The sequence below is a fragment of the Oncorhynchus masou genome, chromosome 6 (genome assembly GCF_036934945.1).
Source record: "Oncorhynchus masou masou isolate Uvic2021 chromosome 6, UVic_Omas_1.1, whole genome shotgun sequence".
Lineage (NCBI taxonomy): Eukaryota > Metazoa > Chordata > Actinopteri > Salmoniformes > Salmonidae > Oncorhynchus > Oncorhynchus masou.
Window position 1 is genome coordinate 33,752,743 of NC_088217.1, and position 17,004 is coordinate 33,769,746.

Sequence of the window (17,004 nt, forward strand, 5' to 3'; positions counted from 1 at the left end):
ATAAACCGTAATGTTCAAGACGGTTGTCCCATGCATAGGGGGACCCTGTATGGAAGATGCCACTCACAGCCTGCCCTCTTGTGGTGCCTGCATTGCAGATGGAGCGGTGGATTCTTTCTGTAGGCCTAATGTAACAACAACCAGTGAAAGATGTCTTCCTTCCTTCCTTAAGGAATGAGTGTTTAGAGCCATAGTCATACTGCCAAAAATTCTTAGTGAACTACACTGAAGACAATTGTCATAGCTTGAAGTTTGCCATGGTACAGTCAAGATGGCAACAATGACCAACCTGTACACGTCACATTTATTACATGGTTTTTTAAAACTTTTTGTAAGTAAAACCTTTAATACGAACTGCAGAGCAACTGACACTAATTCGGTAACGGTTTAACTGAGGAAAGGTTCATTTCTACTGTGCAATCATGAAAAACAATCTGGACGGACATGTATTTCATATCACGAAATCCACACAATGTAACAATGGAGACCAAAGCAGTCCATCCATGGTCACGACTAGTGAAGTTTCTAACACTGGCTATCTGGACAAGTTTCATCAGAGTATATATGACACTGTCAGAATGTGTGTGATGTGCTGGTGCGTGTTCTCATACAGACATACCAAACTATGAGCATCACAATCCCTCAGCCCTTATCAAACACTGTGGGAAGATGGAACTCTTAGGGGAAACAGATCTTCATGACATGCATTCACACCCATGCTCACAGTCACACTGACTGACAGGTCATTGTGACCTATTAGGACCACGCACATGACAGTGAGAGGTTACAAAAATACAGCAATTAGATGCAAACAGTAATATCAAAGAAACAAGATGGAAAACCTGACAGTCAAAAAATATAAAAATAGGATACATAAAGATATTGTTACAAATATTAATGGACAGAATTCTCTATAAACTGAACTGTCTTGAGATCCCTTGACTTGCACAGTTCTTTTGTAACAGTAAAGCCACTTCCATTACATAGTAATCACTTCAGGTGAGTTGGACCTGTCATTGGAAAAACACAAACTATAAAAATCTGGATTTCCAAAACTCCGGCTACACCCCACTGACTTATATAGAGAAAATGGCAAACATGATTAAAATGGATGTCGGTTTATCAATGAAGGAAGAGTTGTGACGGTGATGTCTTATGTCTGAAGTTGCTAATAGGGTTCTTCTGGAGCCTACATCCAGTCATTACTTTAGAGTATAATCTTTACAATGGTATGATTGACTGATACTGACGAGCCATACTGGACATACTGACAGAATCCAAATATGACGCAGACATGAATACAAATCATATCTGTGTAGTTACTGCTTGTCTTATGATTACGATCTGCTCTATAAAAGCCCAACTGTTTCAGAAGTGTTTCAGATATGAATGTTCAAAAACAAAATAGAGTTGAAGGGCCACTGAAGATGTTTTTATACAATATCAAATCACTTCTGGATAACAATTAAGTACCTGATTATTTTAGACCATTCTAACTGAAAACAAACAAAAATAGCTTCTTAGCTAAAAGCAATTTCTCAAGCAAGAATGTTGCTCGGACTGTCGATGTGGTCTGAGTGAGGGGACTAATTAAAGGAGGATTATCATAATTTTCACAATTTTACAGCATTATTCCAACCTCATAGTGTGGAAACATATAAAACACAGGGAAAATAAAGTTTTTGACTGCACTGTCCCTTTAAAATGAGGACTTTTAGGACATTGTGACCTGGTCCTTGTGGGTCCTCGGGGGCACTGTAACTCTGGGAGTATGTTGCCCTTCATCAATACTTTAAGTGGTTTCTAATGCTCAGTAATATAGGGATTTTGTCCCTTCAAATTGGAGTGAATCATTTGTCAGCATTGTAAACAGAAAATCCAGCTAACAGTACATAGTCTTACTAACTGAAATGGCAGTAGGGCCAGATGAGACCGTTTTCAAGTGGAATACATATTATTACAAAGAGTAATACCATTCGTTTTCATTGCCCTCACACATACTTTTTAGTTTAGGATACATCTAACCAACAGGCCAACCCCAAAGCTCTATAACACCACATTCACTAACATAGGACAACAAGCTTGATGATCTCATATTGCGAAACTATGACATCCTAGTAAAAGTTAAAAACAAGAAAACAATTATGTGCTTCAGGTCAATTTAGGCCCAGATTCAATCAGATCAAGCGTTAAGCGGCGATAGCCGACACCCACATATCTGATGTTTTGGCGGTGTTGGAACTGTCAAATCGGTGAGCAGCTGCTCTTGATTATTGTCAGGTAGTCATACCCGTCTCACATTACAAGTTCAGAATGAGAAAATGGCTAGGCTATATAGAAATAATGACGCTCAAATTGAAAATCATTCAACGAAATAATGAGGATTTCTATCAGCCTAATCGAGTTGTAGATTACATCACACATTCCTGTATTTAAACTTGTAAACAAGGCTGCATGGTATTCTTGTAGGGCTCTATTCAATCTGTAAAGCTGAAGTGTTACAGATTCCAGGATAGAAATGCAATGGTATTTTCCGATTGAGCCGACATATGCAGTGTTTACCGTGAACACAGTCGCTGCTAATGCGGGAACACTGCCTTTTAAATTTCAATCAGGGTGTAACGCTGAACTAAAGCCCTTAATGCTACTTCATGCAGCCAATGGCAATGTACGCTTTAGGTATAATGCCAGGAGCCGCTTGTGCTATTTGACAGCTCTAACGCAGTTCCACCTCTGACACAGCCACAACAACAGCTTTGCGGATGTTGTCTAAAGCGGATCTAATTGAATAGAGCCCTTAGTTAATAATGATTTGTCTTCAGATATGGCCACCGGAGAAACATATTTTCAAAGTGCAAATCTTTTTTTCTTAAAAAAAAAAAAATCATCTTTCAATTCTAAGTACCTACTAGGGTACCTTGGGAGAATAGGTAGGTAGGTATGTCTGTGAACATGGCTGGGAACATCTGACCCTCAGTACACTATAGAAGAAAACAAAAGCACCACTATTCAGAGGACTGCTAAGACAAGAGTCCTTTAGTTCTCTTCATATCCTCAGGTCAGGTGGCGTATTTACATGACAATACTCTCTTGGTTTAACCTTGGGTCCGATGTGAAGGGGGAAAGTAATTAAGCAACTTGTGTCTGTAAAAAGAAGACTGTTCGTTTGAAAACTCTTCATTTGCATTTTCTTTTTAGTTGGGAGTAATTTTAAGGGGGTTGTTTCCACCCAATATTCATTCCGGTAGGGAATGTTTTTGTTTTGTTTTTCTTTCGCATGTCAATCGTCCAAATGTTAAAAATGATCAAAGTTTGTTGTATCTCCTTCAGTTTGACTTCTTCATTTTCAGATGATACAGGCAGAATTCATAGGTACAAAGTGGTCAATGTCATTCAGTTTGCCAAGACCTTTTTCCTGTCTCTCTCTCTTCTTCCCTCCTCTCTCTCCCTCCTCTCTCTCTTTCTTTCTCTCTTTTCACTGTGGAGTGGGAGCAGCGGTTGAGGAGTGGAGTGTATCCCCAGGGGCGCTGGACTCTGGGTTCAAAAATAGGAGAAGAATTTGAGATGTGTAACACAAACATAGTGCAAAATCATTCAACAGTACAGTTCAAGTTAATTCCAATGGGTCACATGATCACCTTCATACAGTATTAGGTAATTACTGAAAATTCACAGTTGGTCAAATACAAAATGTGACTCACCGTGGAGTGTTGGGGTGGTGTTGGTGCTGGAGTGGCCTGGCGGACGGGGAGGTGAGGAGTGAGGACCACTGGGGGTCGGCTGGGGCTCAGTGGGCTGGGCCTGGGCAGAGGAAGGGCCAGTCATGGGGACGGAGGAGGCAGAGGGTGCTGGGCTGGGAGCTGTTTGTGGTGCAGGGATACTAGGGGCCGGCTGGGACTGGGTGGCTGAGGGGCCCTGGGGTGGGGGGCCCGTGGGAGCCGGGGCGGGGTGTGGGCCTCCAGTCTGGCTATGCTGCTGGTGCTGGATCTGTTGGAAGTGCTGCTGACGCGCCCTCATCTCTGCATACTTCAACTGCTCCATGTGGAACGACTGACGGTCTGCCAGCAGCTGCTGCCTCTGGTACTCCAACTACACACACACACACACACACACACACACACACACACACACACACACACACACACACACACACACACACACACACACACACACACACACACACACACACACACACACACACACACACACACGTAAATGCGCAGTCCAACCAACAAAGCAAAACCAACTGGTCCACTTAAACTAGATCCCCCATAATGCTTCGCTACTGCCTGACTCACAGCCTCCCTCTCTCGGTCCATGATGGTCTCCAGCTCTTCAAAGTGTCTCAGTTTGATCTCCAGCTTCTTCATCTGAGTCTCCACCAGCAGAGCCACCAGAGACTTGATCTTTCTCTCCTCCACAGCAGCCAGGTGCTATGGAGAGAGAAAGACAGAGAGGGAGGGAGGGAGGGAGATGGGGGTGGAGAGGAAGAGAGAGAGAAGTATAGGGGAGAGAAAGGGTAGAGAAAATAATCTTTAGTATGTGAAAATAGCACAGAAATATACTGAACTGAACATATACTGTTTTTTGTATTTTCTTGCACAGTGAAAAAAATACTAAACAAAAAAACATTATTTACATAAGTATTCAGACCCTTTGATATGAGACTCGAAATAGAGCTCAGGTGCATCCTGTTTCCATTGATCATCCTTGATGTTTTGACAACTTGATTAGAGTCCACCTGTGGAATATTCAATTGATTGGACATGATTTGGAAAGGCACATACCTGTCTATATAATGTCCCACAGTTGACAGTGCATGTCAGAGCAAAAACCAAGCCATGAGGTCGAAGGAATTGTCCGTAGAGCTCCGCGACAGGATTGTGTCGTGGCACAGATCTGGGGAAGGGTACCAAACATTTCTGTAGCATTGAAGGTCCCCAAGAACACAGTGGCCTCCATCATTGTTAAATGGAAGAATTTTGGAAGCACCAAGACTCTTCCTAGAGCTGGCTGCCCGACCAAACTGAGCAGTCGGGGGAAAAGGGTGACCAAGAACCCAATGTTCACTCTGACAGAGCTCCAGAGTTCCTCTGTGGAGATGGGAGAAACTTCCAGAAGGCTAACCATCTGCAGCACTCCTCCAATCAGGCCTATATTGTAGAGTGGCCAGACGAAAGCCACTCCTCAGTAAAAGGCACAAGAGAGCCCGCTTGGAGTTCGCCAAAAGGCACCTGAAGGACTGGGGTGAAGGTTCACCTTCCAACTGGACAACGACCATAAGCACACAGCCAAGACAAAGCAGGCGTGGCTTCGGGACAAGTCTTAATATCCTTGAGTGGCCCAACCAGAGCCCGGACTTGAACCCAATGGAACATCTCTGGAGAGACTTGAAAATAGCTGTGCAGCAACGCTCCCATCCAACCTGACTGCCAAAGGTGTTTCAACAAAGTATTGAGAAAAGGGTCTGAATACTTATGTAAATATGATATTACATTTCCTTAAAAACCTGTTTTTTCTTTGTCATTATGGGGTACTGTGTGTATATTGATGAAAAATACAACAATTTAATACATTTTAGAATAAGGCTGTAACGTAACAAAATGTGGAAAAAGTCAAGGTGACTGAATACTTTCCGACTGTATAACGTTACTGGAAGACAAAAAATACCACCTCATTTCTTATGAGATTTTAGGATGATTGTACGAATGGTCACATTTTTCTCTCATGTGGCCTCAACAGCGTGTTAGGCAAAATATGTGCTGTGAATGAAACTAAACACAGGTAAGCTATGCAGTTTAACACTATCTGCAAACAAATTGCTCCACTGTATATAATTCAGAACAGGCTTACTTGTAGGCTACTTGGAAACAACACTGTATAACTCAATAAGATCTAAATGCATATCCTATGAAACTGATTGAGATCAAATGATTGGTATGCAGACGCTGCATGGACGTTTCAGAATCAGAACATGATTCAGATCTTCAGCTGTGGGGAAAAGGGATCCAGGTGGGCGGGACGGGGTGGTTACCCCCGGATCCGCTGTCTCTGCCTATTTTTGAATCCCTGGGGATTGGCTAGGAGAGCTGATTTTGAATCAGGTGCCTCCTAATGTAATTGTATGAACTATGGAAAAACTGACCGTAGATCAGCACTCCTACTCTGAGAAGCTTGATACATACAGCATCTGATCCTAGATCTGTGGTTAGGGGCATCATGCTAAACAAGGGTCAGAGGTCAGACCTTGGCTTTGACGGCAGCAGCAGCCAGGGCAGAGGCAGCAGCGGTAGCCAGGTTCCCCTCTCCCACATCCCGTTCCACCTTCGCCTTCCTTTCGCCTTCGCTCTCTCCTTCTCTCTGGCCCTCCTCCAAGGCCTCCTTCCCTTCCTTCTCCTTCTCACCTAATGCAGAGTGGGAAACATAGAAATCACACTTAATTTAGTGTCTGAGAAAGAGAGACAGAATCCACTATTTTACAGAGTTTAGAGACATTCAAATTCAGTCACAGACATAAACATTACCCATCTCTGTCTCTGTCTTCTCAGACTCTCGGTCTCTCTCTCCTTCTCCCTCTCTCCCTCTCTCCTCCTCTTTCTTCCCGTTTTCTCCTTGCTTCTCATCCTCTTCCATGGCTCCATCTTTATTCTCCTGTTATCACCATGGGGATAAGGACAACAAGGTCAGCTCTTTACTGATACTTTGATTTTTTTTTACCCCTTTTTCGTGGTATCCAATTGGTAGTTACAGTCTTGTCTCATTGCTGCAAGTCCCGTACGGATTCGGAAGAGGCGAAGTTTGAGAGTCGTGCGTCCTCCGAAACACAACCCAGCCAAGCCGCACTGCTTCTTGACACAATGCCCGTTTAACCCGGAAGCCAGCCACACCAATGTGTCAGAGGAAACACTGTGCATCTGGCGACTGTGTCAGCGTGCATTGCGTCCAGCCCGCCACAGGAGTCGCTAGTGCGTGATGGGACAAGAACATCCCTGCCGGCCAAACCCTCCCTTAACCCGGAAGACCGTGCCACTCGGGAGGCCATCCTTACTGATACTTGAGTATCGATCATCACATCATAGACAATTCAGAACTGGTTTGCCAGAAGACTCGACCACACAAACACAGGTACAGTAGAAGTCCAAACAGACACCATACCTTGGTCTCCCTCTTCTCCTCACTGGATTGGCTGTCACTCTTACTCTCCTCACTGCTCTCTTCTGGAAGCAGAGAAAAGACAGATGAGTTGTCAGCCACCCTTACGTCTACCCCACCTGCAACTCGTTTTTCAATTCAGATTGATAAACTATTGACCTACATACTTATGTGGAAACATGACCAAAGATGACTATAGTTTTAGATAATAGTAGATGGAAGCTGTACCAGGTTTGTCTCCTTCCTCCAGGCTGGTGCCTGCGATGCCGCTGCCCTCCAGGCCGTAGAGGGGGTCCTGTCTGCCACTAGCCCGCGCCGCCTCCTCCACCCTCCTCACATGGGCCTCCACCAGTGCTGCTGGGACCTCCTCCTTCATACGGGAAAACTCCTCTGAGAGAGAGAGAGAAGAGAGAAACAGCTGAACGCTACACCCAATACACAATCCATCTCTAAAATGTCTCTCTTGAGAGAAAAAAATGTAAAAAACTTCAAGACACCTCCTGGTAAATAACGGTTAACTAAACAGTTATCTGACACAAATCAGGCCCGTCTTTACTGTGTGATCTGACCGACGGTTAGTTAGTGAGTTGACCCCTCACCCAGGGCAGACTTGGCGGCTGCGGAGGCCACGCGGGGGTCCACCACGGAGGCCAGGAAGGCCACGGTGCTCATGACGGGGTTGCCTGCCTGGCTGAAGGGGACGGGCTGGTAGGCCAGGGGGCCCAGGGACGAGGACATGTCCTCCAGGTATGGGTCCTCAATGGGCAGACGCAGGAAGTGCAGGATACACTCATCCTGGGTACGTGAGCCCACGTGCTCTGACACCTTGTTCCAGTCATCCTTGTACATCTCCAGACCCTGAAAGGGGAGGGATGATATGATTGATATTAATAATTATAATGTTATATTAAGCCTTAGATTTTGTTTTCAGATAAGTGCTTTGTGTGTTTTTGTTCCTCTCAACACGTTTTCAATTTTAAGTTGATTTGGATTTAAAGGGCCTTTTGTTGAACCATTCTGTTGAATGATAATAAAGTGGAGGAGACAGCTGTTAGTTACCTCTAGCAGCAGTAGTGTTTCCTGTTCGGTCCAGTCTCGCATGGCATTGGCAGCAGTCTTACTCTGTAGACAGGTAGAAGTAATATCACTGAAACACATCACTACTCTTTAATAGTTAGCTATACAGTGCATTATGATCCTCATCAGTCCTGCAGTGTTGTGAGCCATACCTTAGGAGGCCCAGTCTTCTTGCTGTACATGTCTGTCCTCAGGCCAAAGTTCTGCAGGTCGGCTGGCTGCTTCTCCTTCACCTTATCTGGGAATGACAGAATCTGCTGGGCCGCCGGAGTCTAGAGGGGACAGAGAGAGAAGGTAAGAGGAGTGAAGCTACAGTCAAATAGAGACATTTAGAACCAAAATATAGATACAATTTGTGTTTCTGCGTGCACATGTGTTTATCTCTGTGTGTGTGTGTGTGTGTGTGTGTGTGTGTGTGTGTGTGTGTGTGTGTGTGTGTGTGTGTGTGTGTGTGTGTGTGTGTGTGTGTGTGTGTGTGTGTGTGTGTGTGTGTGTGTGTGTGTGTGTGTGTGTGTGTGTGTGTGTGTGTACCTGGGATGCCTTGGGCTGCAGGGGCACCAGGCTGGAAGGGGTGTCAGCCAGGACGTGGAAGTGGGAGGTGGGCGGGGGGCCCATGGGGGTGGGCCGGCTCTCTGAGTCCACCTGGTAGTTGATCAGACCCCACTGCTCCAGGAATGCATGCACCCTGAGGAGAGGAGGAGGTAAATGTTACTGCAGGAAGTAGATGAAAAGAAAAGAATACACAATGATGACAGTGTGTACACAATGTACTACAGCAGGGGTGTCAAATCTGGTCTAAAGGTGTTTTTTTTAAACTAAAATAAACTTTAAAATGTCTAAAACCAAAGGGAAACTGTGTAGAAATGATAATGGACCTACATTCATACCGTTTCTTGACCGTGTCCATCTCGCTAATCAAACACATGAAAGCTAGACAGTCAAGCAGCATCAAAAATTCCATGATGACCAGAGGACTAATTTTTGCACATTTTGACGGCAAGGAAATATAATCCATTTTCAGTGCGGCCCTCCGGACCTCGTTGAAGACCGAATGCGGCGACCGGGGCAAAATTTGTTTGACACCCTTGTTACAGTGTTAAACCAGCATGATCTGAGCGCAACGGTCTGGTTTCACGAAGCTAGTATTATACTCTTCTTATAAGAATGACAAAACAGAGTAAACTGTAATGCGACTGTTGTAAATGTCCTGTGTGCAGCAAGTCCTCCTAACCTCATGATGGCGCACACGTCTCCGGCCAGGTTCCTACGACAGGCGGTGGAGGTGAGGTACTCCTGCGGGTTCAGCCTGTAAGTGTCAATCATAAAGTTCCTGTAGGCCAGGTAACTGTGGAGAGATATAGGAGAGATAGAAATTCTTGTCAGTGAATATACAGTCAAGTCACTCCAAACCTTAAAGCTGTGTGAAAGATGTTGTTTTATGCATAGCACAGAGGAGTGCATAAGCTAGGCATGTGTAATAATAATATGTTAGCATGGGTTTACTCACATCTCAGGGGTTTTGGATTTGTTCTTGCCATTGAAAAACTCTGGGAGGGCTCTACGCTCAATAGCATGGACACTGAGAAAGAGAGAACGGGGTTAACATACAGTAGACTAGCTATACCATTTAGGAGCATCTCTCTAGAACAGGGATGGGCAACTGGCAGCTCCCACCCTCGGATCAATCCCCCCCAGTTAGGGAATAGTAGAATACACAAGGTTCAATTTCATCAGCTGCTTTTTTCTTGTTATGTCAGTCACTGATAGTTAACCATGTCAGCTAACATTTCTTAGATTGCTAAGTTAGTTTAGCGGATAGCTATCTAAACTTGTTATGGTCGAATTACCGCCCAGGGGACCCACATTGATTTAGCTTGTCTCATTCAGATATTATATTATAAACTGCAAACATTTCTCTCCACCCTATGACAAAATGTGTAGAACTATAGGAAATGTGCTTTAAAACAGTTCATTGTCCTCTCTACTCCATGGCACAATGAGTAGAATTGCATGAAGTTAGTTATAAAATTGTAAAATCTTCTCAACACCCCATGGCCAAATGTGTAGAATTGCACGAAACAAACTCTAAAGCGTGACACTATAAGGCTGATGATTCGGGGGTGGGGGGGATGTGTAGCCTACCTGTTGTAGTCAAACCATGCAGCGTAGCTGGGAATGATGATGTGGTGGGTCTGCTCAGTCACGTTGTCCTCATGGAGGTCCGACCCTTTCACTGGCTCTCCTTTCACACTCGGAGAGCCCTCCTCCTCCTCCTTTTCTGCAGTTTCCATGGATTCATCCTCTTGCTCATCTGTTCAATAGATAAAAGAGGAGATAATGAACATAGGGGGACAGAAAGGATAGATTAAGCTAAAATATAGTGACCTCACCCTGCAGACAGTGTATACACTGAGATGTAAAGTTATGATGTGATGTGTGTGTTGTGCATCAGGTTGGATACTGTGACAGCAAAACATTTAAATAATCTGTACATATGGACAAATATAGAAAGTATTGTATTGATGAAGTAGTTCAGGGAACTCACCCAGGTCTGTCATGGTACCTCCTTTCACTGGTGTCAACTCAGAGTCTTTCTTAGTGTTGGCTACAGAGAGACAGAGACAGAGAGGGAGGGGGGTTTGCATTTCCTGTGACACAAGACTTTAGTTCAACCCCTGACCTTCAGTCACAATGATGATACTGATGTTTCAACCAGCGTAAATATCAGGAGGATAAGCCAATTGTCTAAGTCAAAATCGTACATAATAAAGTGTATGTGTGAGTTAGAATGTTCACTAACAAAATGTCATGTATTGAACAGGTGTGTGTGTTGTGTACCTGTCTTAGGTAGGGTGACCTCCTCTACAGCAGGTACAGGTGATGGTTCATCCAGATCTTTAGTCAGATCCTCTGGCTCCTCCTCTCTCTGGCCTCGCTTAGACTTAGTGTACGGGGTGGTGGGCCTACACACACACACACACACACACACACACACACACACACACACACACACACACACACACACACACACACACACACACACACACACACACACACACACACAGTCAGTCATACTGTATAGCATCTAAAGGCAAGTATTTCTTAGTCATAGTGTGTGTCAGCAATCTACAGATCTCCCAATGACACCTCTACAAAGGGCATCATCCTGGGCTGGCCTATACAGTAGTAAACAAAGGGTAGTAGGGTAGCACGCACACGCACACACACACACACACATACCCTTTCTTGGTGTTCTTCTTCTTGCTCTCCTGGGATGTTGGAGTGGGCGAGGGGGAGGGTGAGCGCTTCCTCTTCTTGGCGCTGCCGGGCTTCTTGTCCCGGCGCTCGTCCCCTGGGATGGTCACCTCGTCCGTCAGGGTCTTGGCTGAGATCCTCTTCCTCTTGGGGCCCCCCTCTCCGACCTCATAGTCCTCCTCATTCATCCACTCATTAAACTGGTCCAGGTCCAGGATCCACTTGGCATGGACCTGAAGAAACACAGTTTTTAATATGAGGTCATAAACAGGGTGTGAATTACAGAGGAGCCAGGAGGGGCTCAGCTCCTCTGAATGAGACATTAGCTCTCCTAAATGCAACAAAAGTCCAACTTTGGAAGGGTCTCTAAATAATGCTAATTTAATTTAATATTATACTATTTGCTTAAAATGTAGTGGTAAATATGTTTTACAGTGGTAAATATTACAATAAAAGTGTCCAAATACCACGACATCACTGGCTACCGGTAGGCCTATTTGAAGTTCATGGTAACAGGCCTACAATTTGTAGCCTAGAGTATTAAATTGAGCGTGTGTATTTGGGTGACCCTTCCCGTTTTCCCCGGAACAGTTTCAGCGTCCCAACTTTTCAGCCTACAAAAAAGTTTAATTTATCAGCAAGATGCATCAATTGTAGGTCGGTCTTATCAATGGCTGAATGTCATTAGGCACACTGTTTGGTGTTTTGTAATGGCGTAAGTGTACATGCAATGCACTGTTTGGATTGTTTTGGAGTGGTTGAACATGCATACTTTTTGAAGTCATTTGTTTGACAAACAGATGTAAACACTGTGACTGGTTGTGCCCATGCCACATTGAAAGGTAATTCATTTCTACCATTAAATGATATCTTTATTATTAGGCCCATAAAACAAATTCATATAGACCCCCCCAAATATCACGGTGTAATTCGCACTCTGGTCATAAACATGTATATATGTTAATCATTTCTTACATGTATATATGAGAGACAGAGAGAGCCGTGTCCGGATACCGGTACTTGCATAATAAATAGTATGCTGATTACTGTATATATGCGAATAGAAAGTTTTATGGTATATGAGATTTCAAAAATGTTGTATGCTTTAAATGTAAGGATGTCATATTAATTTCTGCTCTTCATCTAATATGAATTAGCTGCATGCTATTGAGGACGAGAATCGTCTATTTCAGACCCAAGTGTGTTTGACAAGGGGACGAGGCGAGCTGTCCAAAACGAATGAATGACGGGTACTATCAGGATGTTCTAAATAGTAGGCTACGCAGTATGGTTAGTACATAGTAGAGAACGTTTGTATTTAGTAGGAAAGAACGATTTTGGGCACAGCCCTTTACACACAGAAAGAGAGGAAGACAGCTATGTGTGCTGACCTTCCTGGGTTTCTCTGGGCTGGGCGGATCTTCCACAGCTGCCTCCACCTCACTGGCTGAGATCCAGGTGTCATAGCTGAGCAGCAGGGGACAGAGGTCAGATGGAGGTCAGAGACTAGTGTCAGCCTAGTGCACTACATGTCACAACATGGTGCTATAACACAGGCTGAGAAAAACAGTGTGGAACTGTTTGCTTTTGTCGTGATGCATGAATAGGTAAAGGAGATGTGGGTATGGGTTAGAGAGCATGTTCGTTTACATTCACTGTTTGACTTTACTCAATAGTGTCAGTATCACAGGTGTTAAAGCATGCTGTTCTGCTAAAGGCTAAGATTGAGTTGACTGTGTCAGGCTGAGGCCCCAGTATGGACAGTACCTACCTGTCAGGAGAGTATCCCCAGTGGAGCAGCACCTGCTTGTCTCTCTTCATCACCGGACGAACCCACTCCTCTGAACCAACCAGGAGATTGGTGAGAGAGAGAGGGAGGGGCCTCATTTTCAAGCCACTACATTTTTGTCATTTAGTAGATGCTCTTATACAGAGCAATTAAGGTTAAGTGCCTTGCTCAAGGGCACGTTTGATCCATAATGTTAGACTGACTCACCCTCCTCAAGACTGGCAGGGATGGGAACCACCACATGGGAGCTGCATGTCTTGTCTTCAGTCACTGAGCCCTGCTGGCAGCAAACAAACTCTGCTTAACTGTGTTTGTATGTTGTGTTGTATTGTATTGCACTGTATGTGTACACCATATACAGTTTCATCACTCGGTCAGTGAAGACAAGCCTACCTGGTGCCTCTTGATTATGTCCTTCAGTTTCCCCAGCAGCTTGGCCTCAATGTCAGAGCTCAGGTAGATCACTGGTCGACTCAGACAGTTGTTCTAATCGACAGATGGCAAGAAAGAGAGAGAGAGTGAATAAGAAAGAGAGAGTGAATAAGAAAGAGAGAGTGAATAAGAAAGAGAGAGTGAATAAGAAAGAGAGGGTGAATAAGAATGAGAGGGTGAATAAGAAAGAGTGAATAAGAAAGAGAGAGTGAATAAGAAAGAGAGGGTGAATAAGAAAGAGAGAGTGAATAAGAAAGAGAGAGTGAATAAGAAAGAGAGAGTGAATAAGAAATAGAGGGTGAATAAGAAAGAGAGAGTGAATAAGAAAGAGAGAGTGAATAAGAAAGAGAGGGACACAGAACAATAGATAAATAAAGTTTTCCAAAGGAGAACACGGCAGACTGACCTGTACCAGGGATTTCTCGATAGTCATGAACATCTCCACATTGCGGTCCATCCGAGAAGGATTCTGAAAGTCAAACCTGCGCCTGCCATGAAGACAGACAGGAGTCAAAAATCTCAAAGAACCTCGTCAAATATTTCAATAAAAATACATCATTGTCAAAATGAAAACATCTCAATCAATCTATTTTGTTTAATCTTAAACAGAACTTTTCAACTATACAACTGAGTTCAATTCATTTGAAGGGAATGTATGTGCAGTGAGCCAAACAAAATCTAATGACATTAATGAAACTCTTACCAGCCCTGATCACTCTTGAACTTGTAGGCTGCTGCCAGAATGTGGCAGAGAGCCCCACCAGACTTAAAGTCCAGGAAACTCTTCATCTGAACAGAAAGACAGAGGGTTAGATACAATATTCTTTAAAAATATATATATTTAACCTTTATTTAACTAGGTGGTCAGTTAAGAACAAATTCTTATTTACAATGATGGCCTACCCCGCCAAACCCTAACCCGGACGACCCTGGGCCAATTGTGCGCCACCCTATGGGACTCCCAATCACGGGCGGTTGTGATACAGCTTGGAATCAAACCACGGTCTGTAGTGACGCTTCTAGCACTGAGATACAGTGCCTTAGACCGCTGAACCACTCGCGAGCCCTAGAATAGTGTAATAGGGGAAGCACAACACCCAATTGTGTGTGTGTATGTTTGTACCGGCAGCCTGGTGAGAGGTGGGTTGCTGACGTGTCGTCCGAACACCTCCTCCTGAAACTGCAGCAGCTGGACCACCAGGCTGGACAGAGACTTGTTGGTGGGGGGCTCCGCCTGGATGTACTGAGGGATGAGAGAGAGGATTAACATGGAAATGTCACAATAAATAGACATTGTAACTTAAGTTTAGTTTGTGTGTGCATGTGCGATAGCGAGAGAGAGAATAGGATTTTTTTTTCTATATCCGCCATAGAACTTTGACAGTTTGAACACTACAAATAACAAAAGCAGAATTAATTTGATGGTCAAAGAAACAACAGGTTTCTTTACGTTAATCTTTGCATTCTTTCTGTCTGGGCCAGGTTGAGAATGGTAGAGCTGAGCGCATGCTCTGAGACAATAGACAGGGCTTTTTGGCAACACTATAATGAGAAAATTCTGCACACCATCTGGGAAGGGGTAAAAGGGGGCGGATCATTAAAACTCAAGGCGCATATATTGCCCTAAAAGAACATGGCGTGCAATGGGGTGAAAGATAAAAACCGAACGCGCCGGTAAAAAGACAGCTCAACATCTGGATTTGTGCACTTGCGCTGCCGGTGCGGTAGCCGGAGTATAGACATCTGCAATCAATGAAATTACCGTTAGATAGCCAGTTGGGTTTCCTCCCCTTGAACAAAAACCTGCAACACAGGCCATTCACTCCCCTCTACTAAAAGGGGGTAGTAACATGGATTTATGTTCATAATTTGCAACGCGGAATTTCCCCAAGACGTTTTCGCAGCATCCTTTTGTTTCAGTCTCGTGAATGTGTGGATTAAACCGCTGAACTGTCCTGCAACCCATCTCATCTCACACCCTCCTTCTCCTTTCTCTTTGCTCACTCGTTTTGGTGTTAGGATTGCTCTCCTTCATTTATGATAATATGAATGCGTGTATTTGTTACTTTAGCAAAAAAAAACAGGCAGTACCTTTTTATAATTCTTGCCCAACCAAACGCGGACATTGTCGAATTGCGAGACGGTATCAGACGTTTCGAAATATTTTACGTTCGGGCCGCCGTCTTTCTTCCGCACCGCCATCTTTGTCTGCAGAATGACAGCGACCTGGTGGTGGAAAGAAGATACTGCAGTCGGTGGGCCCATTACTGCCACTGTAGTTGCAATAAATATACAATAGGTGGCGCCATTGCATAAAGATAATGCAGTGCTTAATAATGTCTGCATCGTTTTTAACACGGACACCAGAGAGTGCACATTGAATGTAATGTAGGCCTACCTTTCTAAATTATGTTTTGACATGGGATGAGAGAAATCATTACCACATTATAAATATGTATTTTCTACATAAAACAAGCATTATGTATGCCTGGTATTTATTGCTATTTAATTAAGTTCGTTAGGTTTCAGACCAAAATGTGCTTGCTCACTATTATAGCAGTTCTGTCTCCGAGTTGTATTTCGCCAGGGCTCACATGAAAAAGAGATGTCCATCTTGTGGTCTCCCTGTTTTTTATTTTTTATTTAACCTTTATTTAACTAGGCAAGTCAGTTAAGAACAAATTATTATTTACAATGACGGCCTACCAGGGAACAGTGGGTTAACTGCCTTCTTCAGGGGCATAACAGATTTTTACCTTGTCAGCTTCGGTTACTGGCCTAACGTTCAAGGATAAAAAGATTGAAGGGATACTTGGGATTTTGGCAATGAGGCCCTTTATTCACTTCCCCAGAGTTAGATTAATTTGTGGAAATTAGTTTGCTTTCCAAACACTTAAAAGACACAACCTCTCCCCTCAGCCCTCAAATTAAGTGGACACCTCTGATGACATATCATGCATGACCTCTGACAAGTTGACAATTGCAGGGCAAGGGGCGAGGAAAGAATGAATGAATTTGAAATGTTCTTGCCCAGAAATGTGTCACTCGTTCATCCCACGGTTGAGTTTTCAGTCATCATGAAACCACTGGAAGTTGTTGTGTGTGCATTATATGCGCCACAGTCAATTATGTTTGCATTTCATATCTTGGCTAGAAGACAAAGCCTTCGCAGACATCGAATGTTAGCCATCTGACAATATCAGGTAAATCGAAAATTACAATCTAAGTGTGATGTCAGGGAAAGTTGTACACGCAAGCTAACGTTTCCAAAAGCAAACCAAACAAAAACATAATTACTT

At 43.9% G+C, this 17,004-nt stretch overlaps 1 protein-coding gene across 1 annotated transcript; it reads right to left on the reverse strand.

Annotated features, from left to right (window-relative positions):
- Nucleotides 1-286: 286 nt before the first annotated feature.
- Nucleotides 287-15,907, reverse strand: LOC135541945 (SWI/SNF complex subunit SMARCC2-like). Its single transcript, XM_064968463.1, has 25 exons — nucleotides 15,797-15,907; nucleotides 14,829-14,948; nucleotides 14,409-14,494; nucleotides 14,112-14,193; nucleotides 13,667-13,759; nucleotides 13,481-13,550; nucleotides 13,256-13,325; nucleotides 12,876-12,951; nucleotides 11,470-11,717; nucleotides 11,068-11,192; nucleotides 10,775-10,834; nucleotides 10,372-10,540; nucleotides 9,737-9,808; nucleotides 9,461-9,574; nucleotides 8,761-8,914; nucleotides 8,382-8,501; nucleotides 8,212-8,274; nucleotides 7,752-8,010; nucleotides 7,381-7,542; nucleotides 7,156-7,217; nucleotides 6,525-6,651; nucleotides 6,247-6,404; nucleotides 4,299-4,433; nucleotides 3,702-4,089; nucleotides 287-3,534 (listed from the first exon to the last, which is right to left on the reverse strand). Exons 1-25 carry the CDS (start codon nucleotides 15,905-15,907, stop codon nucleotides 3,476-3,478), a joined length of 3,183 nt encoding a protein of 1,060 aa, XP_064824535.1. The 3' UTR covers nucleotides 287-3,475.
- Between the last annotated feature and the right edge of the window lie 1,097 nt (nucleotides 15,908-17,004).